This window comes from Lathamus discolor, chromosome 6 (assembly GCF_037157495.1).
Source record: "Lathamus discolor isolate bLatDis1 chromosome 6, bLatDis1.hap1, whole genome shotgun sequence".
NCBI classification, from domain to species: Eukaryota; Metazoa; Chordata; class Aves; order Psittaciformes; family Psittacidae; genus Lathamus; species Lathamus discolor.
This window is the reverse complement of record NC_088889.1, coordinates 38,661,040-38,685,621: the sequence shown is the minus strand read 5'-3', so window position 1 is coordinate 38,685,621 and position 24,582 is coordinate 38,661,040. Positions and strand designations below refer to the sequence as shown.

The 24,582-nt window shown below is 43.2% G+C and overlaps 2 protein-coding genes and 1 long non-coding RNA gene across 8 annotated transcripts in view; 1 reads left to right on the top strand and 2 right to left on the bottom strand.

Annotated features, from left to right (window-relative positions):
• Window positions 1-8,811, bottom strand: part of ENTPD5 (ectonucleoside triphosphate diphosphohydrolase 5 (inactive)) — a 25,106-nt gene extending 16,295 nt beyond the window's left edge. Inside the window, exons 1-3 of one of the 5 annotated variants that reach the window (XM_065686179.1) lie at window positions 8,332-8,811; window positions 2,606-2,882; window positions 1,378-1,457 (exon numbers count right to left, since the gene is read on the bottom strand). In XM_065686179.1, the coding sequence (XP_065542251.1) occupies window positions 1,378-1,457; window positions 2,606-2,852 (327 nt within the window). In that variant the 5' untranslated portion in view covers window positions 2,853-2,882; window positions 8,332-8,811. Of the gene's footprint in view, window positions 1-1,377; window positions 1,458-2,605; window positions 2,883-6,040; window positions 6,173-7,366; window positions 7,727-8,016; window positions 8,199-8,331 lie in introns of those variants that run through there. The other 4 variants (XM_065686181.1, XM_065686180.1, XM_065686178.1 and 1 more) reach the window with 4 other exon arrangements.
• LOC136017690 (uncharacterized) lies at window positions 8,417-19,979 on the top strand. 2 transcript variants are annotated; one of them, XR_010614041.1, is made up of 3 exons: window positions 8,417-8,631; window positions 10,595-10,662; window positions 19,641-19,979. It is a non-coding gene; the product is annotated as an uncharacterized LOC136017690 (long non-coding RNA). The 2 variants fall into 2 exon arrangements; XR_010614042.1 differs by lacking the exon at window positions 8,417-8,631 and adding an exon at window positions 8,938-9,308.
• ALDH6A1 (aldehyde dehydrogenase 6 family member A1) lies at window positions 12,862-24,582 on the bottom strand. Its single transcript, XM_065686170.1, has 12 exons — window positions 24,473-24,582; window positions 24,162-24,227; window positions 21,833-21,907; window positions 20,317-20,478; window positions 19,659-19,737; window positions 18,795-19,097; window positions 17,971-18,092; window positions 17,535-17,724; window positions 16,671-16,852; window positions 15,056-15,235; window positions 14,758-14,856; window positions 12,862-14,353 (listed from the first exon to the last, which is right to left on the bottom strand). Exons 1-12 carry the CDS (start codon window positions 24,533-24,535, stop codon window positions 14,249-14,251), a joined length of 1,626 nt encoding a protein of 541 aa, XP_065542242.1. The 5' UTR covers window positions 24,536-24,582; the 3' UTR covers window positions 12,862-14,248.

Sequence of the window (24,582 nt, the reverse complement as noted above, 5' to 3'; positions counted from 1 at the left end):
TTGAAGTTTAAAAAAAAAAAAAACAAACCAAAAGCTATTTACTCTTCCATAAATTTACACACTCATATTCCCGTAGCACTGAATACAACCGAGCAAAATGAGAAACCTGAAACTCCCCCTATGCTAGCCCCCAACTCCAAGACTGCTAAAGCACACAAGATAGAGTACCTAATCTGTCCTTTCTCTGACACCTCCTTTAGCTTGTGAAACAGCTTACTGTCAGCACAGGGGATGTGGAGAATGGCAGATTACTTCAGGACTGGCCCTCTGTAGCACAATAACAGGGCTATTTTAGGTCTCTCCGCTCTGTTGCTCATTTCTGACTCTTGATTCAATAGAGAGGCATGGAACGAGGGCACTGGGCATGAATTCACAACCACTCCCATTTGAAAATAAAGAAGGTGGCACCTAACTTCAATTTCTTATTAAAATTATAAATGTATATGTTAATTAATACATCTGATTATGGAGGATAGAACTGTCCAAATGTGTTCTGAAAATATCCATATATAAACAAAACAACAAAAGTCCTGAGGCAGTAGAAGAGTACATAAATTACCTGTACATAAATTACTATTCAGCTAAAACTGTAATCAGGTGTTTGAACTGATCATGACTGAAATGAGTCCTACACTGAGTGCTGGCTTCTAAGCCGTGGTTCCAAAGATAACAGCAGAGAATCAAATTATTGAAAGTCTGATAAGAGGAACAGAGAATACACCTGAAGAACTATTAAGGCCTGACTTAACCTGCTAAGTGCATGTTTATTGTTCCCCTTCTCCATAACTTATTAACAAAAAATAACACACAATAACAAAAATATACACACAAAAATATTTAATATTTTTAGCAGTCAGAGCAAAAAAGAATGAACAAAAAAGAACCCCTGCAGTCTTAACCCCCTACTTTGAACTAAACATATCAAAACGAAACATGCCCATTTTGAACTGTGACCAGCACTGAAGATTTCAACCCAAAGGAAAACCTGAGAAAACTATTAGTAAATGAGACAGAAGTATATATTTACTAATATCTGTGGTAGCTTTAGGGGAAATAAACACTGAATATGGATGCTGCTATAACCCCCAAATCACTTTGTCTCTGAAATTCTCGAAGGCATACGGTATAGTTATATATAGTATTTAAGCACTTAAGTCGTTGTTTCATTGATGAAATATGTGAAAGAATAGCTCTCATTTCACTGTGTAGAAATTAACTCACAAAAGTAGAGCAACAGGTTTAGAGAACCAGCAGTAGAACATTCATATTTTTTCTTGACTCTCTGCAATTACAATTAGTAATACTTGAACTGCTTGGTAGCATCCAACTGATGCTAGGAAGCAAGACCAACTCACAGGAAAGGAAGGAGAGCTTTACCTTTTCAGGCTGATCAGCATACGCAGAGAGACCAGGCTTGACAGACTCAAAGATTTCCCCTTCCAACTCTGGAAGGTTTTCTGCACAAATTAAATATAACATGAAACAGTCAACAACTTCAATCTTTTTCTTTAGTTTCAAACAGGTTGTTTGCAATCCCTGCAAAGTGACTGCCCTTGATTTCCCCTGTCAAAAGTTCTATTTGCCTCCTAAAACAAGCACTGCTCCTTAACTTCAAAAACATACTTAATAGAATGTTGCCCTTGTATCCTCCAAGTTCACAATTTATTAAGAACCTGTTGTTAGAATTAGAAGTATGTTCATTTTGCATTTGTGAACCACAATGAGTTATAGCAATGTATCATGACTGTTGCCTTACCTTAATAAAATTTCTTTCCCTTTCTGTCCCCATGCTAATTGTGCAATACTAATTCATATCAAAACACACACAGTCAACTCCCGATAATCATTAGGTGATTCACTAAATTCACAAACACAGAACAAAACTGACTGAGCTCAAGTGTGACCGTTGCTCCTAGAGCAGCTTTGGTCTAGAAGCTACCCCGGAGTATTGCGTAGTACAAGTCAGGCTGAGTCCATCAGACCTGGACATTGTACCAGTCCTTCCAAACTACGGTTGAAATCACATGAAGCTGCACAGGCACTATGTGTGACCCTGAAGGGCTTATCAGCCGAGTCCATCAACCAGCCTTCAACCTTTGCCAATTTGCTGACTCACTGTACCCAAGTTAATTCACCCTCTTGAATCCTGTTGCATGTGCAGCCAACTTGGGTACCTCTGCACCATGTAAGAAGCAGATATACTGACGCATGGTGCATCTGCACACAGTTCTCCTGGAAACAGCTCAAACCTTCAGTGCTCTTGATATAATTCAAGGTAATACAACATGCAACAGCGTAAGTCTCTTTCCAATTCAGTGAAACATTCCTCTAAAGAGCTACACAGATGAAAATCTTTGTAAATTCAGAACTCCCCAGTATACTCAGAATTAAACTTTGCATTTCAAAAGATCTACAAAACCCATATTTTCACAGCAAAACACCACCACAAACATACAATAATCATCGGCCAGAGGACCATTTAAAGGACAAACTGTAGAAATCTCCAATTGTTCCCAAATGCTGTGTTGGGAAAAAATAACCTCTTTTTGGAAGTTGGAACCTAACTCAACATACTCCAAGTGCACAGACTCACACAGGGTCTTACCTGGGCTCTTTTGCACAAAGGTGTAAATGTGAATCCTGGTTCCAGTGCTTCCTGCGTCAAACATTATGCCATAAAAAGTGTTGTCTTTGCCATTTATAGGGCACACGTTGGGTGGAAAGAAATCCTGAAACCACATCTCTCTGTTCAAATGGGAAAGAACGAAGGAAAGAGAGGAAAAGGCCAGTGCTAGAAGGATGGGAAGTCTGGAAAATGCCATCTTGCCAGGACTCCTTAGGCAGTTAAGCATGGATCAGCAATCACAGAGCTGCAGTGGGTCCTGTAGAGAGGAAAAAAGCAGGAAAGGAAATTACCAAGAACCCTCTCCTTTGAAAGTCTCTAGGAAAAAAGTAAAAACATAAAACCAGAAAAAACCCCAAACCAATAAAACAAAAACCCCGAAACCCAAGCAAAACCCCCACAATCAAAACAAATAAAAAAACCCCACAAAAAACTACAAAAAAATTCCCCCGAAAAAACCCAAACCCCACACCAGTCTGTACAGATATATTCTGTCCTTTAGATGCTTTTCAACACTTCCTCCAAAAGATATGATTTACTGCACTTAGTGTTACAACTACGTCCAAGCGTTCTATCAGAGTAAAGGTTTCTCCATTTCCCAAATGCAGAAGAGTTAGTTTGTTTTCCAATACTTCTGGTTTTGCCTTTATTTAGACAGTATTTTTCTCTCATTTGGCTTAAAGGATCTCAGCATCTGGAGTACCTCCAAACAACCTCCAAAAAGCCCAAATGTTACCTGAAAAGAAGCATCACCAAAGGGGAGCTCAGAGCAAACCACATCACCCTAACATTTACATACTTGGGATGCCATGGCAGAACACAATTTCATCCTGGGCTACGAACAGCTGCTGCGAGAAATTAGCGCACAAGAGGGTGTGAAGGCATATCCTTCCAGCAGCATCCTCATCCCCAAGAAAAGCCTGTGCTACACAAGAGGGACTGAACTGTACAGTGCACCTGGCCTCTGCGTTTTGGTGGTTTTCATACTTTCCCTTTCTGTCTTCATTTCAGTTTTTCATCATTTTTTCCTGACACGAGTTTTCATTTTCAGAATTAGAAAAAACCCAGCAAAACCCCACCACAGTCTCACACCCAAACCAGTTGCCCTGAGCACTCAGGTTGCTTACACAACTTCTAACAACAGATTCAATAAGCCAAGGGCCCAAAGTTCTGTGATGCAGTATTGGATATCAAGATACAAGCATACTTCCTCTCTGTTAACACTTAAATCTTTGCATATATTTTTCCTAAGAAATGCTAATAAAGAAAAGATATGGGCACAGAAATGCTAATAAAGAAAAGATATGGGCACAGAAATGCTAATAAAGAAAAGATATGGGCACAGAAATGCTAATAAAGAAAAGATATGGGCACAGAAATTATAGGGTTCATCAGGTGCCCAACCATAAGGGAAGAGAATATAAAGCTATCTTTGTTATTTGCATTTTAACAGCAGAAAAGAGCATGTGGCCAGATGTCCCACCATATGCAGTATGTGTGCCTCTGCTAACATACACACAGAGAGCTCAGCATACAGGAGCAAACAGCTCCTTATCACTCTCCAGACACTTGGTAACACATTTGTCCACCCACAGCACTGAACATTTCAAGTCATATGCCTGTTTATCTGCTTTGCTCGAGAACGTCACCCACTTCCAGTCCTCACATTCGACTGTACTTTAGTGATCTGCTCAGCCCCACTATGTTCATTCTCTCAGAATCTTTGCTTGATATCTCTATCCCACATTAAGTCATTCCTAATTCTGAACCTCTCCTTTCCTTCCTTTCTATGTGAATCAGAAATAGCCTCTATTTCCACACACCTTCTCCCACACCCAAAGAATTCACTTACCCTCCACTACCTTTTATCCCAGATTTTGCCTTTGCATGACTTATTGTTTCCATCCTTCACCTTTGTCCCCAGTTATAGCAAAGTGTGATTAACTTTTATGCATACTCGGTAAACAACATCACATTGAGTCATTCCTCAAATGTCTCACTAACTCACTCCAGTGTTCAGTTATCTCTAAAGCACAAAACACACAGCCCCCTGTAGAAGGATAACCCTGCCTGTCTTCTGTGACCTGTATTTGTACCCTCTTGCTCCTCCTAAATGCAGAGCGCTGCAGGCAGAAGCACAAGCTCTTGATCCACTCTGCCTCTGAAGTACACTCTGAGAAGAGGAAGAAGTAACTTTATGATTCTACATAAAGTGGCGATACCGCTGGCCACCCTTCTGTGGCAGATCAACTCCAACTGTAATAGTTTCTAAAGTATCCGCATTTTATGTGGAAACGAGTAAAAACTTAATTCTAATCTGCAACAACTTCCTATCCTGAACAGAGTTAATGAAAAGTGCTAAGCCATTTGACAGCTTCATAGCTGTGGATCTGTATTAAGACTCAACTGGCATTACCCATGTTTCCTTCATCACAGCAAGGAGGTCTACTGAAAATCTAAGAAGCCGTGCTGTTTTAACAGAACATAAGCCACAGTAATGAGTGCTACCTCCCGCGTTGTTATTCTCATGCAGTGTCAGGATTTTGCTTACTGACCCATCACAAATACAACCCAAGCACCTGCCTTAAGAACAAACTGCAGGGTCCTATTACAAACCTCACACGTGACACTTATGCAAGCCTCAGCATCTCTGATGATCTGAAAATATCCCAGCAACTGCCACCATTAATACATACTTTTCTTGCAAGATCTACTAGTGGATGAGCCTTAGCCTTTCAGGAAGCACTCCCTCACTAAGCTTCTCTCCCCTATCCCTTCTCTGACATCCATCACCATTCGCACTTTCCATTCTCAACTTCTTCCTTTTTTAACTTTCCACCTCTATGCTCATAAGGACAAAATAACCCCAACCCTAAACAGCCTTGGGATTTTATTTTTTTCCATCCCCATTAAGAATGAAAAAATCACATGGAGCCTCTTTTATGAGTGCTGAAGACCAGTTAATCAAGCACACTAGCAAAACAGTGTCCTCAAGAAGCATAAAAATAGATTATGACAGTAAGAAATCAGAGACAGGAGAAAGAAATTGGCAGAGCGTAACAGAGATGGCAATGGAAAATGAATTTGGAAAGATAGGGTCAGAAGCAAGAATAGAAGAAAAAAATTAGGGTAGAGATAGACAAGAGACTAGTTACCAAGAAGGAAAAACATTTCCAAGAGAGTTCCTCTCAAACAACTTAAAATCCTAGCTGTTATCAGAATACAACAGATGGATAAAATGAACAACAAACAGAAAGGAAAAAAACCAGGGTAACACTAATAGGAGTGTAAGTTCATTAATATGAGCATGCAGTTCAGCAGGTAAAACACACAGATCACCATCAGTACGCTCCAGCTACTGCCTTTATAAATAAGCAGCTATAATTAACATAAATCATGAATATGCTAGGCACACACCTGAAGCAGGATGGAAGCAAAAGCTATTCCATTCCAGAGATTCCTAATGAAAACCACTTCAGAGCACTGTGACAAGAGACACCGTGTCTGCACTTCTTTTCTTCACCTTTGCTTTCAAGCAGTAGGAGTGGACTGTATCAGGCAAATTATAAGTCATGGAGGCACATAAAATATCAGTGGAGTTGCTTTATTCAAATTTGAGTTTATCATTGACCAATACAAGCAGTGAAGCATGCTCAGATAATTACATTGGACGAACTTAAAGAAGTTGAAAGTTAAACCGAGTTCAACAAGTTAGTAAAACATTCGCACAAACATTACATTGACCTCAACAGCACTGGCCTGAGTCCAGTGACACAAGGTAGAACACTTATTTCCCAACACAGAGAAACACATGCAAATATCACTGATACAAGCCAGATTTTAGATACCAAACCAAAATGCTGAAGCCAAGACTGGAAGCATGAATAGGAAGAAAAGGAAGAAGAGAAACAGAAAACCCCCAAAGCCGCAAACAAACCCTTCTTAAAGATGAAAGCAAAAATAATGCCAGAGCAATCATAAAAACCCTTAAGGCAGCAAACCACAACCCTACTTAGAGCTCAGAACACACAGAGACATTGGTAATTTTCAACACAATAAATCTCACCCACACTCTTGAATATTTCTGACAAAAGAACATGCAAAACCTAAACCACAGCAACAGAAGCATCTCCCTGTAAAAAGGAATCTGTCCTATCTGAAGGGAAGATACACAAGAACCTCCCTTCCGTTTCCTAAAATATGATTGGGAAATATTTGTATATAAATAAAAACATTAGAAAATAATTAGAAATATTTATGATGCAAAAATATATAGGTAAATGTTTTAGAAAAACAAAAGAGATGAATGATTCAATTCATATTGTTACTGCTCAAGCACACCAGAAATCATTCAGATTGGAAAGCCTATTTACTGCACTACGCCAGTAACAAAATCTATTTTTCAGATGAACAGCTTTTATGGTAACAAGATCTGTTTTCCAGATGAGCTGCACTCAGGACGAGACAAATACATTTTCCCCTCCAGAAACAAAAGCTCATTTCAGGCTTTCTGGGCTTATTTTTACCGACTTCAAAAAAAAAAAAAAAAGATTTTTTCTCTTTGCCAAAAATTTAAGCTTATTAAAAGTACACAGCTTAAGAATCACAATAGAAAAAACAACTGAGCTCATTGACTGCATTTCCCACCATTTCCGTACGGGTGATGACACAATGTTCTTTGCACACATGAATTTTTGGGAAAATTCCTCATCTAGACCTTCAGAAAACTAGAAACCAACTCACCAACGTGTTATCAGTGTGTTGATCTTTCCCCTTGTACTGCGGCTCCAAGTACACATCACTCATTTATGCTCGTTTCTGGCCAAGTGGGTTTTCAGTCTTCCTATTTAACTAGGCCAAAGCAGCTTCCCAAGAGAGCGCTGCGTTTCCCTCCTGCAGCGTGTCAGAGCGTCCCTTTACAACGCTGTGACCGTATCTATACCTCCGGGGCTGTCACTAACACCTTCTATGGGGCCAACCGCTGCTCTCGGGACACAGATTTTGCGTGCAGAGGGCTTCGGCTTCAGTCTAAGCGAGAGGAGAATTCCAGCGCTGACTTTAGCACAGCGCTGCTGGTTGCGCGCTTTGAAAGCGCCCCTCAGCGCTCCACCTGAAGTAACTTGGGAGACTGGCTGCGTAACGGCCCTTTCCCACACCTAACTGCCGCTACCGCACCCCAGCGCCAAAGCAGTCTGCCTCTTCCCACCTCCAACAGCCGCAGTCTAAGCCCTGACACCGAATTCCCCGACCCCCAGAGCAAAAGCCCCCGCGGCTCCCGGGGCGGGGAGGCGGGGGCACAGCTCCCGGGATCCCGACGCCGACACCGCCACCACCAAGCGGGCACACTGGTGGAAACACGGGCCGCTGCCCCGCGAGCCACCCGCAGCCGTTACCCGTCCTTCTGCCCGCCCGGAGCGGCCGCGCGGCGCGGAATAACGGAAACGCCGCCGACTCCTTCGCTGCCAAGTGCCTCACGCCGTTCCTTGGGGCCCCCCCGGCGGAGCGCCGGGAACCGGCTCCGGTCGGGCTGGGGTGTGTGTGCGGGGGGTGTCACCCAGGCTCGGAGCGGCTCGCTGCCCGCTCCGCCGCCGCACCGGGCAGGACGCGGCGGCAGCCCCCCCGCTCCCGCCGCACGGGGCGGCGGCAGGGCCGCTGTTTCCATGACAACAGGACGCTGCCACACGCCTCCCCCGGCCCCGCGCACTCACCAGCCCCTCGCGGCGCTGGCGCCGCCACATCTCGCCGCTCCTGCGCGCCGCGTCAGCGAGCCCACGTGACGCGCCCGTCGCGCGAGTTGCGCGTGGCGGGAGGGCGCCGTCTGGTGTCCACGGGAACGGGCCGCCACGCGCGCTCCTCGCCTCGGCCGCGGGGGGTGCTGGGGGCAGGCCCGAGGCGGCCGGTAACGGGGGCAGCGGGGCGCGGCGGCGGCAGGGAGCGCTGCCGGCGGGCGGTCCGCGCCCCGTCCCAGTTGCTCCCGCAGCCTGGCGGTAGCTGGACGGGCAGCCCAGGTGTGTAAGAAAAAAGCGGGTCGAGGTGGACGCGGCGCTATGGGAGGCTCGGCCGGCGGCCGCCGAAGCCTCCCGGGCTGAGTACGCTGAAGCTCCGCCGGCTGGCCAGGAGCAACGCGCAGCTGCTGTGCCGGCGGCAGGACTAGCGAAGCGAAGCAGCGGCCGCTATGGCCTGCCTCACGAAGCCGGTCGGAGAAGGCGCAGGAGGTGTGCGTGCCGCCGGGCAGGCCCCTCCTATCCCCCCTAGCTACAGCTTCCCGGCGCGCCGCAGAACACCTGGCGGCCGGCCCTGCCGCCCCTGCTCCTGCTCCTGCCGCCGGAGCTGGACGAGCGTGAAGCAGCAGCGCGGCCCGGCGGAGGGACTGCTGTTGGCGGACTGGGCCGGGAGAGGGGAGCGTCGCCTCTGGTGCCCGCCTGCTCCTTCACACGGGAGCACGGCGTTCTGTCTGGCTCCCCGTCCGTACAGAGAGAGCAGGATACTGGAACGCGTGCAGGGGAGGCGAAATGAGATGGTCGGATGCTTCAGCACATAGTGTACAAGAGGCTGAAGCGTTTGTCAGCTTGAAAAAAGAGAAAGCTAAGGGGGAATGCGATGGATTTAGCTGCCTGGAGGAGGTTTTAGAGAAAATAGAGCCAAACTCCACTCGGAACACAATGAAGAAAAGAAGCCCTGCATTGTAGGTTCCTCTATCAGAGATTATTTTACTTCAGTCCTGTTTCTACTTTTCTAAAGCCAAGTACGAAGCAAAACCCTTTTTTCAGTTAGAAAAAGAAACAGTGGAAACTGGAATTATTTTTATTTATATATATGTCTGTGTGTGTGTGAATGTGTGAAGCTAGCATAAGAAGCTAGTTAACTGTGAGGCATGTGAGACACATCCAACTTTTTGAAAAAGGTGATTTAACCTTCTAAAAAAGTTGATAGACCATATACTAATTTTGGACATGCACCAGACAGCACTGTTAGATCTTTGTGTGTAATAGCAAAAGCAAGTGGAAGCTAATTTTGGTAGTGCTGAGGAAGAGAGAAGTGAGGAGAATTAACTTTGCTTGCTGCAGTGGGATTAATTTTGCTCAGACATTAATGATACCCAGTCCATCTTTACCAAACAAGTACGTAATGTATATTGTGACACTAGCACTCCTCCACATATATTTCCTTTTAATAGGTTGTAAAGCAACCTGTGCAGTATTAATAAGTACAAATACCCTCAACCAGAGTATTAAAGGTGTATTTATTCTATAGCTCATTTCTCTCTGCATAAGAAACTTCAGGGTGTGACTTTAGAGATCCCTAAAATATGGCTTACACTGGAAATACAAAGTTCAAACAGCATTAAATATAAGCTGTGAACTGAGGCATAACAAGGCCCAAACAGAAATCTAAAATGCTATGATTTTTAATGTGATTTGGGGAGACCTAATGCTTAGGGTGCAATATCAGCTTCTCTGTGTTAAAAAAGTTTCTTTAGTTTTTAAAAAATTTTGTTTGTAGAAGTTACATTAATGGACCTTTCTCAAATTTTAAGGTTATTACAATGGAAGTAAGACACATGTAATTAAATGCTCTTAAGGTTCCAATTTATGCATGGATTTAACTCCTCCTATGAGTATTTGCCAACATACAAGCACTCACAAAGCTGTAGAGTATGAAAGCTTGAGAAATTGGATACTACATTTTATGACTAGACTTTTTTTTTCTATTAAAACCCACTCTTTTATTTCACCTCATTCCCTTTTAATTGTAATGATTTTGCCAGAAAATATGGAATTCCATATTGACCTGAACTCATGTTTGATCTGCGGTGCTGGGTTTGGAGAGTGTACTGCAATAGCTCAGATGCCCTAGCATTTCTTGCTTGCTGTTTGTTTTAGAAAACAAGTTTGGTGTGGGATTATAAACCTGCCCAAGTATAAATTACCATTAGATGAGGATTACTTTGCTCTTGTGTCTTCCCCACAGGCAGTACACCAGAGTTCTGGCTACTTCAGCTCCAGCTGCTGCTGCTACTAAAGAAAAAGCAAAACTGGGTAAGATACTAAATTATTCCACACTAACATCACCTCAGTCCTGGTAATATATAAATGGATGCAATTGTCTCTCCGTCATTCTTCCCACTTTAGAGTACTTTGGTTTGCCTGAAGATATATGTTAGTGTATCTATATACACGTTTGTGTGACAAGGAATTTTTTATTTAGTTTGAACTTTCTAGTCATACTCATCTTTTAGCAGCAGGCATTTAGACTCAGCTGTCATGAAAAAAAAAAAAAGTTTTTTGCCTCCTTAAAGCCTCCTCTTATTGAAAAGCAGCTTTATTATTTTTGGAGGGCTCTCTTGTGAAATGCCATGATCATACAAAGAGACACATTTTCAGCTAACACAGTGAGTTTTGATTAAAAGGCAAAATCTATTAAGCTGATGTGGGGGTTCAGCATAGCATCGTTTAGAATAGACCAGGATGAAGATTCATATGCTTGATTTTCCAATAGACTCAGATACAACTATATAGCTAATTATAAGGCAAGCAATATTAACTTATCTGGAGGAGTAAGTAGGGAGTAGTTCTGGCGTGCCATCATGTCAGATGTGGGGTAGTCAAGCACACAAACCAAAATGTGATATTCAGACATCAAATGACCAGCTAACTGTTCATGACCAGGAGCCCTAGAGGGATGTGTATGGAAAGATGAGACACCTCTTTGGAGAGGTAGACCTCCACTTCCAGAAGCAGGAGTGGAAGTAGATTGTAGCCTTTTTTGCAGAGACAGGTTAAAAAAAAACAGAAGTGGATGTCACAGGGCCCAATTCTGAAAGGTGGTTAAACTATTTTAACATAATTTTTGGATGTAATACTGTTAAATAACTTTGAGAATCTCGACTGTAGTGCCTTCTAGGCAAGAACCAACTGTTCATAGGAAACAAAGGGTTGACTGTAAAGGCTTGTATTTTAATGGAGTCTAAAGAAATTTAGTATAAGATACTTTATACCTGGATTATACTTTAGTATAATATAGAAGATATTCTTTAGGTAATTTTTTTATAGTGAATGTTGAAATAAAAAGAATAAACAGGTGAGCAAAAAGCAGTAATAGTGAGATGAGGCAGGTATGTCATCATCAGTCAGCATCTGCAGGTTCATCGAAAAGGGCATTTCATCAACTAAAAAGGGCAGATGCAAGATCTGTATGTCTAGTACAATTATTCAAACTCAGCTGTTTAAAAAATACTGTTGGAAATGCAGATAATCAGAAAACGTATTTACACAAATTAAAAGATTATAGAAGTACCTCAAACAGGTCCAGAGAAAATCCAGAGATCCTCCTGCAGTGCTTCAGGGAACAGGTAAACTTTGATAATAAAGATTGCTTTTGCCCCAGGAAAAAACCTGGATTTTAGAATTTCTAAAGGAAAGGTGTAATAGGTTTTAATAGGATGGCATAAAACGTCAGAATAGCAAGACAGATTAGGGAGAAAATAAGGGTGTTTTGAAAGTGAATGACTGTAGACAATAGTATAGAGCCTGTTAACTAGTACTCTTTTCCCAGGTGTTTGAGTGCATGTCTTAATTGTGATTTACCTAGAATATTTCACCTTTGCAGCACAGAAAATAATTCTCCCAACCTAATATTCATTACACAGCAGGCTGAATTACCAGATTCTTCATCATCATCCTGTGCAATAATCCTGTATATTCAGTTGCTGACACCATGACCAGCAGCCACAGCAATTCCTGACTCATCTGCACTTTTCATTTGGGAAGTTATCTTGTGAGCAAAGCTGTAAATTCTAAATCCTCTTGTCTGCTGCACCACTCTTTTGACTATGTTTGAAATCCACCTGAAATACACTTATTTTCCTCCTTCTTAAAGATTTTATTCTTTCCAGGCCAGAAGCTCAGATCACCCTGTACTAAGCACTAGGATTTGGACTAGTGGTTAGAACTCTCTATATATGAGTTGCTATAATTTGATGAAGATCTAGTTTCAGTTTGCAATAAAGTAATTTACATGAAGCTTAAGAGTGTGATCAAATGATGTGTATGTGGAAACAGAAACAAGGCATTCTTTTAAATGCTCTATGAGGAAACTGGTCCAGAGATTCTTGAAATACTGTAAAAAGAGAATGTATCCATAGGTTACAGGAGTCACAGACCAGCCTCTGCAAAGAGGGGAATGAAGTCAACATCACACCTAGATAATGTCTTACCAAGAAAGAGTCATAGTCTACATAAATTTATTAGCATGTTTTTAATTTATAATCAGACTCAAGGTGAGGATTTTCCTCTAGGGTATATGGGAGGAAAAAACAAGACACAAACATTAGTGAGTGCATAGCAATTGCACTAACACATAACTGTTACTAGGCATCTTCACCAGAAGGCAGGATACAAAGTGTTCACATTCAGGTTGTTTAATTAGAACAAGTAATGGTTACAGTCATTAGAATAGTATTATTTTACATGGGTGCTTGAGTGAGTTCCTTGCAGATCCCTCACGGCTGCATCATCTTTCAGGAACCAGGAATAAAAATATAAGCTCTGCAGCTCCAAATGCACAGATTCTTAAAAATGGGGTATGCCAAGTCTTACCCTTCTCCAGTAATGGGACCTGCATTCCACAGAGAATATAACTGTATTTGAGCAAACGTGACAGGCAGTCAACCAATCAACACAAGAAATACAGTCAGGAAAAGAAACCAACAGAAGAGGTTCGTGATTAAAAAAAAGAGTTCTTTCTTGCTACTGACCTGTCTACTTACTGTCCACCCAGACCCACATGATGTGACATGAAGATACATACATATTCTTATATTTCTGCTTCCACAGTTTAATTCTGTTACAGGATCTGTAGGCACGTGTCTGTTAGCACAGTGAAAAAGGCACTGAACAACTTCCAGGTGTAATGGAACTGACAGCAACCTAGAGAATACAAGCCACATGCACAACAGGAAGAGAAGTTTTCAAGCCGTCAGAGGCACAGTGAAGGTCACTGTAACATACAGGAATTTCTTCAATCCTCAGGCAAGCAATCAGATATGCTTTCCTGAGAAATCCTTAGAAAGCTATTTCGCAAGTGTTGTGGAGACTGACATTTTCAACTCCCAAACTTGCTGTCCTCATTGTGTGTAAAGTCACTTCTATGGGACACCCAAAGTATCCCAGGTACATCATTCAAAATGAGTACTCTGATTTAAGGTGAACTCAAAATCTTAACATGTAAGATAAAGAGCTGAAAGAAAATTGCTACAAGATGTAACCAGGAGTGAGTCACTAAGGCTGAAGAAACTGAAGTGAAAACCAGAGGAATGTTCAAGTTCAGAGGGTTTGGAAAAACGCAAATCAAGACCTATCTCACTGTCTGCTTTTTCAGTTATATAGCGGTTTTGTCTGCAGTAGGTTGTAGGTAAAAGGTTGCATTCTGCTAGCCAAAAGACACCGACAGCAACAGAAAACCCAGATTGTGCATTACATAAGCCTGCCCGATCTGCTCAGAAACAGAGGTCCTTGAGAAAACGGAGCTTTCTATTCATTCCCAAGAAAATGATGATAACTGGGACAAAGCTGTGAAGAGCAGCATAGAAGAAGGGCACCAGGAACACCATCTGCAAAGGCCGATTTAGTTTCCCATAGTTGGCATAACCACAGCAGGCTTGGTAACGGTGGCATCTTCCTCTTTCCATTGTGAAATGATAGTTTTCAGCTGCGTGTAGAAGTGCACTCCCTGGAGGAAAGTAGAGACACGTGAAGCAGGTATTTCACCTTATGAATTCTTCAGGTCTGTTTTAGTGGTGTATCAAACAGCTTTTGATTTATCTACAAAAATGTGATTGGGCACAATTCCTGTCAGCCTGTTCTTTTTACTAGTTCCCCAAAGATTCTGGTTCTGTGAGAAAGTTTGCTACTTAGTTCTTGCTCCCTTCTCAAGCTCCTAAAAAAAGGCTTGATAGAATTGGCTACTGTAACATGCATTATGGTGGCTGTGATCACTGGCTGCACTTCAGTTTCCTGATTGAGAGGGCTTCAAAGTCTCCTACTAATGAGGTCTGACAACAATCTCGCCATTGCCATTTGTAATGTGATTTATCAAAGTTCAACCCAGTAGTGCACTCCAAATCAGCAAGTTACCTGCTTGCCATAGAAATTCGTGTCACCTCTGAAAGAAGCACGGGAACCAGTGAAAGAGAACATGGGCAGAGGTACTGGGATTGGAACATTGACACCCACCTATAAGAAAGGAAAGCTACCACATTAATCACAAGAAGGAACAGATTGCAGAGCACTCTCTGAAAGCTACCACATTTTGTTTCCTTAAATCTGAGGCTGAGTACTGTTGGCTGAGTAGTCTCTTATCAGTCACTACAGCTGGATGGCTACCCATGGTAAACGGTGAGTTCTAACAGCAACAATTTTAGCTTGAACATACCTGCCCTACATCTACTAAGTGAGAGTATTTCCGAGCTGTGGCTCCATTGGTGGTAAAGATTGCAGTTCCATTTCCGTAGGGATTGCTGTTTACCATCTCAATGGCATCATCCAAAGTATCTGCTTCCAGAACCACTAAGACAGGTCCAAAGATTTCTTCCTTGTAGCAAGTCATGTTTGGCTGCCAAGACGAACAGCAGAAAAAGCAGCTTGCATATAGAATATAATAAACAGGGTAAAATAAAAAGATCCTAGTGGATTGGATACAATAAACACTCATACTGCTAATGCTTGGGGCATTCCTTGGATCACCCATCATACTGCATTGCCAAAGTCCATCCTTCAGTCCTCCTTGCCTTTTCACTGTTTCCCATGCCCTGGCAACAGTACTGCTTCTCATCTCAAGAACTCTTTCTGCTTTCACCACCTGCCTAACCTCACTTACAGGTCTACTTTGACCAAGGCTTATTGAGACTGGGATAGGTTAATTCAGTTAATCCTATTAATTCAGGATAGTTTACTTCAGTTCTTGTTGACAAAGTGACTAGAACCTGCTGTCCAACTCAGTGTCCAGGATTTATGTCTGATAATTAGCACATCTGACACATACAAAACCACCAGCTGGAGAGTACTTTAATCACTAATAGCTAGTACAGCAAACTACAAAACATTCACTTGACAAGTTTTACATAGCTTACTGTGTTATTAACGACTCTGTAAGAAAACTAGGAATCATAAAACCACAGTGAAACCTTTGCTTTTGAATACCTAACAGTATTTATGACACACCACAGGAAAGTGAAGCATTTTAAGACGTTTAATGAAAATGATACAAGAAAATGCTGAGCTATATTAAAAGCCTGAGTTATGTAATAGCATAAAATTAATAATAGCATAAAACAAAGTACAATAGCAGAATTATTGTTTTGATCTCATGGAATCACTCACCAAAAGGCCCATGAAGAACTGATTACCTAAATATTAAGGAACTATACCAGCTAATTGCATAAACACAAAAGAATGAATTTAGGTATGAAAACTCACGTGGATGTACCTGGTAAAGAATATTTGCTCACAGTAGTGTCCATCTCTTGCACAACATGCATTATATTGAGAGGCTCACTCAACAGAGTTATGGATATATTCGACAACCAAGAGATTTTTGTACATTATATTATTTTCATGAAGATTTCCAAGTATTTAACTTTTGCTTCTGCAAGTCCTTAAATTGCAAACTGCAGGAATGTGTAACAGAGGAAGGAAAACTGCAGGTTTGGCTGTTCATACTCCTCCTTAGGCATCAGCTACTTAGCCACTACTACAGATAGTACACTATGCTGCATGGACAGTTTAACATGGTACAAACTGCCCTTACATTCTTTTAGTTGGCTGCAAACCGTTCAATTTATTAACCTCATTCAGAGTATGTTGCAAATTCTTCTGTCACCTCCACAACAGTATGACAATGAGTACTTCATTGGAATTGTGCAAGGGAAGGCTGAGCTGTTCAGGGGCTTTCTACGTGGTGATTATTGACGCTGACTGATTTGAGTAACCCATTTTTATCAGTTGTCCCTGCAATATACACTATCAAGCACTTGTTTTGGTCATCTTACCTTGACTTTGGCAAGGATCGTTGGCCCAACAAAATTGCCATTTTCATAACCCTTCACTTTGACACTACGTCCATCCAGAAGAAGGCTGGCACCTTCCTGTACTCCTTTCTCAATCAGATCGCAAACCCGCTCCTTAGCCTGGGGACTGATTAGAGGCCCTAGGTCTGCTCCAGGCTGGTCTCCTGTGAAGAAGCAGAGATGCCAAGTTTTTAACCCTGACAGCTTTGTCTTCACAGGCATCAAGGAGCTAACCACACTGGCAGGAAAAATGTGAAACTCCTTATGTTTCTGAGACACAGAACAAAGATTGGAGACATTAATGAAGAGGAGTAGTAGCCTGCAACTCTCATAGTCAACAAATAAGAGAAGTCTAAGTATAAGCATAATTTTAGATCACCAGGAAGCCAAAATTCAACAATGGATTCTTCTCAGAAAGGAAACTTTTCCCCTTTGCAGGACTTTATTGAACATAAACAAAAGATCATTATCCTAGTAATAACAAGCCTAGTTTTTCCAAAGTACTTGTTTCCATTTTTCCTTTTTATCGCATGCTTACCAAAAATGGGAAGGATCTCGCACATATATACATATAAATGGCAGGTTTGAGTTAATCATAACCTCAAAGCTCTAGTTAAAACAAGACTGATCCTGTAAACCTTGCATCAGAATCATACTGCCAAGCCTTCCTACATATTCCTAACTCTTGAGTCTAGGGCTGTGTTTCCCAATCCAGGCAATTTGATAGCTCCTACCTCTACACATTAAATCTATAGTACAAATAGCCTCAAGAGACAGACTGCAACTGACCTAAAAACCTACAGTTGTACAGAAGTGAAGTACCTCGGAAATTATCACAGTCTGTACCTGCATTTACACGTAGATTTTTGGCTCTATCCACAAGCTCTGGCAGCCATTTCTGAGCTCCTCCCACTAGAATTGCTGTAGACAGGGCCATGCAGCGTTGGCCAGCTGCTCCAAAAGCAGCTCCAACCAGCTGGTTCAAGGTGTTCTCTTTATTGGCATCAGGCATCACCACACCATGGTTCTTGGCTCCCTGAAATATAACACATCCACAGTCTCCCATTATTAATCACCATAGCCCACTTCTCTAGCTCTCTGGCAGTATTCTCATATAGTAGCTATGTCTCTGCTACCAACAGGCTGGCAAGAAGGGCAGCCTCATCACTTAACTACGAGTATCAAAGTCAGCTCCTGCGGCTGAGTGGCTTGGTCTTTCTTAACATTCACAGGAGACAGAGGTAGTCTACATGCTGAAGTGTGTTCTATTCAGAGGCATTACCATATTGGCCTGGACTCTCTTGCCATTCCGGGATCCTCTCTCATAGATGTACTCGCCAGCTTGGTTAGATCCCACAAAGCTGATTGCTCTGATATCCGGATGGTCACAAATGAAATTCACAGCTTCAAACAGGAAATAATACATTTTAATTGTGGTGCACAAATGCTTCCCTCCGTTCCCATCCCCACAGTGCTAAATCTTTGTATCTTTCTTCTTCTCAGAATTCCGTATTTCTTACACCTGCGTTCCGCCCACTGCCTGTTTAATGCCTCTTTCCATTAATTTCTCAGCATGTGTACTCCTGCCCCTGTCCTCATACACTTGGCTCTCTGCCATCTCTTCATGCTGTGAGCATCTCCCAAGGTGCCTGAGTGATGCCAAAGCAAAGTAACTGTTGTCTGTTTGTACCCTCATGTTCTGAAGCTACTTGTGTGCTGTCAAAAATACCATCTTAGGAGGCAAAAATACTGGCATCCACTGCATATTTAGTGTGGCATTAAATTCTAGGTTAGGTTTCCTTGTGAAACCAGGATGATTTATCTGTATATTTCAGTTGGAGCTTAGGTTGCTAAATACCATTGAGCACTTAACATCCTTTGGGAACTCTGATCCCAGCCCCCAAAATTTTGTCCACTATATGTATCTCCTGAAGATTTGGTACAAGATGGCAGAGAATCTCCTAGTCACCTCCATCAAGAAGGCTGAAGCATTTGTTCAAACCTATCTAACAGCTTCAGTACCAAACTCTCCAAATGGTACCTCCATTGATCACACACCACAACACTTACACACTCCAGCCATCTCCCAAGAAGGGCTATTATTACCTTCATGTTGTCCATGGATGATATTCAGGGTCCCATCGGGGGCACCAGCATCTTGAAATAGCTTGGCAAGGAACATGAGTGCTCCTGGCACACGCTCAGATGGTTTCATCAAGAATGTGTTTCCACAAACCATGGCCATAGGGAACATCCAAAGAGGAATCATGGCTGGGAAATTGAACGGTGCAATTCCAGCACACACACCCAGAGGCAGGCGGTAGGTATAAGTGTCCATGTCTTTAGTGATGGAGGGCATGGTCTCTCCCAGTATGAGGGATGTCACACTGCAAGCATGTTCAACCACCTCTGCAGCAGAAAGGGCAATATGCCACTAGATGATCTGTTACCCATTAGTCCCCAGACTCCCTTCTTACCACTGCCTTGATCCAAGTTTTTTTTTTCCAGCCTCTTTCCCACAACTTAAAACTCATTGTGCTTCAGAAAATCCCTTTGCTCTGCAAGCACTGTGAGCTCACTGTAAATGGGTTATCTCTCAAGTACATTATATGTCAATGTGATAGGAACAAAGACACACAGCCCCAGTAAAAGCAGCACAGGTACAGTATTGCTGTACCATCTGCAATGAAACCTTAGTCATCTGAGTACAAGTGAGAAGTTCTTACCCCTTCAGAGCAATCTGTAGTCACTCCTACAAAAAGGAAGGAACTAATAACTTGGAAGTGATTTTAGGAAACTCTGAGGGAACTTTTCAGGTTAGAGTTACAATTGCCCCTTTTCTTTCAGTAGGAGGCTACGAAGGTAGCTACATGTACAGAATCCCAGAGCAGTAAGTTGCTCAGAAGACCTCCTTCCCTTCCTACAGGTTCTTAACGCCCCTTTTTTTAACAGGAGCAGCCAGCAGCTTACGGAGGCCTCGGAACACATCTCCCTCAGCATCAGCCAGGGTCTTCCCTTGCTCAAAGGTGATGAGTTTTGATATTTCTTTCTGAAAATGGAAATCAGAAAGTTTATGAATGTTAGAAAAGTGCCTGCCCATGAAATAGGGTGCAGGGATAAGACAATTTAAGAGAGTTGAAGATCACAATGAACAGACTGAGGAGAACCCGGAAGAGCCACACTGACTGATTTGCTCTTTATAGACAAGGAGCCAGTAAACCACACATGGGCCAAAAAAAAAGTGGGCTGGCCTGCACTGCACAGCTTTCAGATGTCACACCACAGACACACTGGAAAAGCAATCAGGGAACCCCAAAGGCATAGTAACATACTTCTCCCACTTCTTTACCAGCTGGCACACTCTCCATCAAGGCTGAAAGTTTGTTCCTCTTGTGGTCTTCTGGTAAAGGGAGGAATGCAGAATAATATTCCCTGAGAAGCACTGCCTCTCTGTCCCCATTTGATGGAGAGTGCTTTGCAACACCTCTCAATGCCAGTGTCTCAGTTGGCTTCTCAATTGTGGCAACAATGCCTCATCAAGAACTATGTAAACCCCAAGTCTCCCAGTTCCTAAAGTCAACTGCAACACATTCAGCAACAGCCATCACACAAAGCCATGCTGTCTCACCAGATTGTCCTTGATGAGTTGTTGATAACGCAAGAAGATTTGCTGGCGACTCAAAACAGAAGTTTCTGACCAGTTCCAAAATGCCTTTTTGCAAGAAGCCACAGCTGCCTCCATCTCACTGGCTGTGGCTTTTGGTACACGGCTAACCACTTCATTTGTGGCCTGAAGGAAAAATATAACTGCAGCAAACCTCAATTTTTCCACCTGTTCTTGCCAACCAGTCAACAGTCCTTTCACACCATACACCTAATTTCCTTGTTCTAAAAGGATCTTAGGGGAGAGCACGAAAGAGACTCCTTCCTTGGTGCACACAAAAGGCCTGGGCTACAATTGGAAGAGTTCTGAAAACCTGCACTCTACACATCTCAAATTTGGCACCCAGAAAGCTGTAAATGCAATGCTGATTTTCAAGTTGGGAGTTGAAGTGACTTCTCTATTTGGAAGCTTCCAGTAAGTGTAGACTTCTGTGGACTGTGGGGTTTTCCTTCTGCATCATTTTGGCTCATCTGCTGTCCCTCTTGCACATTAAGAGGCAAAGTTCCTTATGAAAAAGCAGTATCTGACTGTGCACTGGCACTGATGTTAGTTTACCTAGACCACTAGGCCAAAGTAAGATTTTTACCAGCAACCTTAGTTCTACAGTATTTTAACTTTAAAAGCTCGTCTTTGCCAGTTTAACTTCCTTGTAACGCACTTTTAAAAATTAAGTCTGCTTTGACATGACAAAAAAAACACGGACATCACTACGAGAGAAAGTACTCAAAATGAAAGAAAATTAAACAAGAACAGTGCTTGCCACATAGAGACCAAATGAGCTCCGTAAACACAGCTTACTGCTCTGATCATCTCCACACAGCAAATCAAAATAGGGCTTTACAGAGAAAAGTTTTAGAAATCACTAAGTGCTTACTAGGGGGGTCAGAAGGGTAGGAGTTATGAGTGCAACCTTATTTGTCTTTGGTGGAGGACTCTGACAGGTACAAGTGCTACTAGTCTAAAATTATTTTGCACTGCATAGCATCTAACCTATAACTTCACTGTGAGTATTGTGTCTCACAGTTAGAAACTCTCTGAAAGGAGAGGAGCTTCAGCTGTCAACATTTTTTACCTTGGTCTGAAAGTGAAATCAGTCTCTATCAGGACTCAGCTGGCACCAAATCACACCTGGTTGATTTCACATACAGGGTGAAAGAAACCCTTCAGAAATTTGTCATACTGATCACAGAGCCTGTCTATGAGCAAAAAAACCATAAGCGGAGTTTAAGCTTTCTTTCCAGAGATCAGGGGTTTACTACACAGGGGAGATAAAGGAGGTCATCACTTTCCTAAGACTGACATTTCATGTGAAATGGAAATTAAGAAGCAATTACACAGTGTAAAATCCATCTTAAGCTCCAAGTATAAACCTTTCTCACAAAATATATGTACTTTCCCCTTTTGCCAAATGCTTGAACAGAGGCATAGACCCTTGCTGCACAGTGATCACTAATATATAAGCTGAGACCATTTCACTTACCGGGTTATGGATATCAATCCATTCAGTAGTTTTGGACTCAACAAACTTCCCATCAATGAAGAGTTTGGTTGTTGGCTGTGGGGGACAAAATACTGTACAGTAAGTGTTCTTCATCTCAAGGTGCCTAAACACCAGTGTGCCTTCATCATTTACCACTACACTGCCTGCTAGAGACTCTAGATCCAGTATTTACAGCAAGACTCAGCTAACTGCTTAGGCTGAAATTTTTCATGCTCTCTGCCCCATTTTCTTCCTCACTTCACACCAAAACGGCCAAAATTTTCTCCACAAAAAGTTATAGAAAAAATACACTGCTATGCTTATGTTCAGAACTATTTCTACTTAATCACCTATTCACTAAGTTAGAAAACTGAAAAATCCTACAATAAGTGGTCAGAAGAAACCTCATGAGAATTCCATGTACCCAGTGCACACTGTCCTATGTGTTTCCTTTCCATCAAGCCACTAAGTAGATTCATCTCTCCAGCTAATAGCTACAGGCATAAAGTAGGACCTTCCCTGCTCCCCACTTGGTCCTGCAACTGAGAGCAGGTTTCACAGTGACTCTCTGGGCAGGCAGCACAGAAAACAGAACTTTCCAACTCAGATGCAGAAAAGAGAAGATGAAAGTTTGGAAGAAGGAGTTCTGGTAAATGTAGAACAGAAGGAAAAGCAGAGGTAGAAGCTGTAACTAGCGCTGGATAGGCAACAGAACTGTATCATGCAGGAAAACAGATTGGGACTGTATAAATGAAGAAACCAGAAACTAGGAGTTGATATTGGGAGGTAAGGAGAGAACTAGGAGAAAGCAAGAACCACTTAGTCAATCATGCCACAGAACAGTGGCTTGGGGAGAATGGATAAAAGGAAAGGGAAAGAGATCTGCTGCATGAAGACAGAAATGCTGCATGAAGAATAAAAATGGGACAGATCAACAGAACTGGGATATAAACCCTAGCATATCAAGAAAATCTGTGAGGAAATTAGGATGTGGAATTATGAGAGGGAGATGAGGATTAGGATGCTTTCGAAGGTGTAATGAAGGGAAAGAGATCAGAGAAAGAATCAGGAATATAAACGGTGTTGACTGGACAAACAATGATAAAGTGGATGAGAATGAAAAAAGTGAACAGCAATGAGAGCTGGACAAGCAGAGAAAGCTAGAATGAGAAGTACAAAGTAAGGCTGTTAATAGATAAGCAAAACCTAGTGATTTAGGATGTAAGACCAGGAGTGAATCAAGAATAAAAAGTTGCAGATGATTATGTAGCTGGAATTACACTTGAGAAAGAGAGGCAGAAGTCTGTGCCTATGAAAACACAACCCCTCTAGAACCTGGAAGGAAGAGCAGGAAATCTGAGTCCCTTGACTGAGTTTCCTGACTGCCAGAAAAGGTCTCTTCAGTGGACCTACAAGCTCCAGTAATATGTGATCCACGTGGACTTCAGTGCAGTGGAATTTAAGGATATATTTGTTTTCAAATTGCTTCAAAGGGGCATTTAGAAAATTACACATACAACAACAGAATATTTTAAGTGAGCCAGAAAATGCTGAATTAAGAGTGATCACACTTTTTCCACAAGATCGCCACCTTTTTCCTGTACAGAATGAACCTGCTATGCTTACTACAAGGACTGTAGCAAAGCAAACGTCTTGGAGAAACACGATTTAGCTGTTCAGAACCTAGAGAGCGTATAGCCATGGATACTGGAAGAAAAATGGCACTATAACAGTTAAAGTTCTTCAATACTGCCCAAACAAAACCAGATTCTCTCTCTGCCACAAATGGATGATATGACACCCATCCACAGCTCAATACCACCTTTTTTCCACATAGTATCATTAGTCATATATTCTACATTCACTTTTGCCGATCCTACCGAGAGGTAGGAATATTACACATAATAAAGAAATCTAAAACTCGGAAAAAAACCCCGGCGTGCTTCTTAAGGCACATGGAGAAAACACTGAGCTAACATACCGCCCTTAGCGGTACACCCCCTGGGCCAGGCAGGCCTCGACCGCTACATGGAGTAACGCGGGGTGATCCCCTGGACGGCTACCCCGGGACCCGCTGCGGGAGCGGCCCGAGACGGCGCTCCTCAGCTCCGTCGGACATTGAACTGTTTCTCCCCGCTCCTGCTGAGCGCGGGGCCCTCCGTGCCCGGTGCACGGGCAGCCCCGAATGTTTGCTCCAGACACACGCACCGGGAGTCTCAGAGAAGGGAGCTGGGCTCGGCCGCCCCACACTGCCTCACGAAGGAAGACCCCCCACGGGCGCCGCAGCCTCCCCCGCCCTCCGGCTCCTCTCCGCGGGACGGGCACTCACCACAGAAGTCGAGGAGAAAGAGGCAGCGGCTGAGGTGATCCAAGGGGCACCGGGTCTCCGCGGCAGCTGCACGGGAGGGGAAGCACAGAGCAGCCCGGTTCCTCAGGGCTCCCGACCGCCTCAGACCACCCCGCCTGCGCACGAGTCCGTCTAAGCACCCACCCCCCGCCATCGGCGGCTTCCCGCTCGGCACCGCCCCACCTACCGGGCCACTTGGGCCGCGACCCCCCTCCGCCGCCCGCTCCTTTCCCCTCCCCTGTCCCCTCCTGCCGGGGCCGGGGCCGGGGCCGGGGCCGGGGCCGGGGCCTCACCCTCAGCGCCACCCGCCGCCGCCCGCCCCAGGCACCGCGCGCCACCACCGCAGCCACCGCCATCCTGGCCGAGGGTCGCTGCGCCGCGGACCCCCGACGGCGCCTCTGGC

Bases quoted from the DNA above. Each gene is read 5' to 3' on its own strand.
- ALDH6A1 (XM_065686170.1), bottom strand. From the start codon at position 24,535: ATGGCGGTGGCTGCGGTGGTGGCGCGCGGTGCCTGGGGCGGGCGGCGG. The intron at 18,093-18,794 runs GTAATAATAGCC...TCCTGTTTGAAG, and splicing joins CATCCATGGACAACATGAAG to CTGTGAATTTCATTTGTGAC. The intron at 15,236-16,670 runs GTAAGATGACCA...TCGTCTTGGCAG, and splicing joins CGATCCTTGCCAAAGTCAAG to CCAAACATGACTTGCTACAA.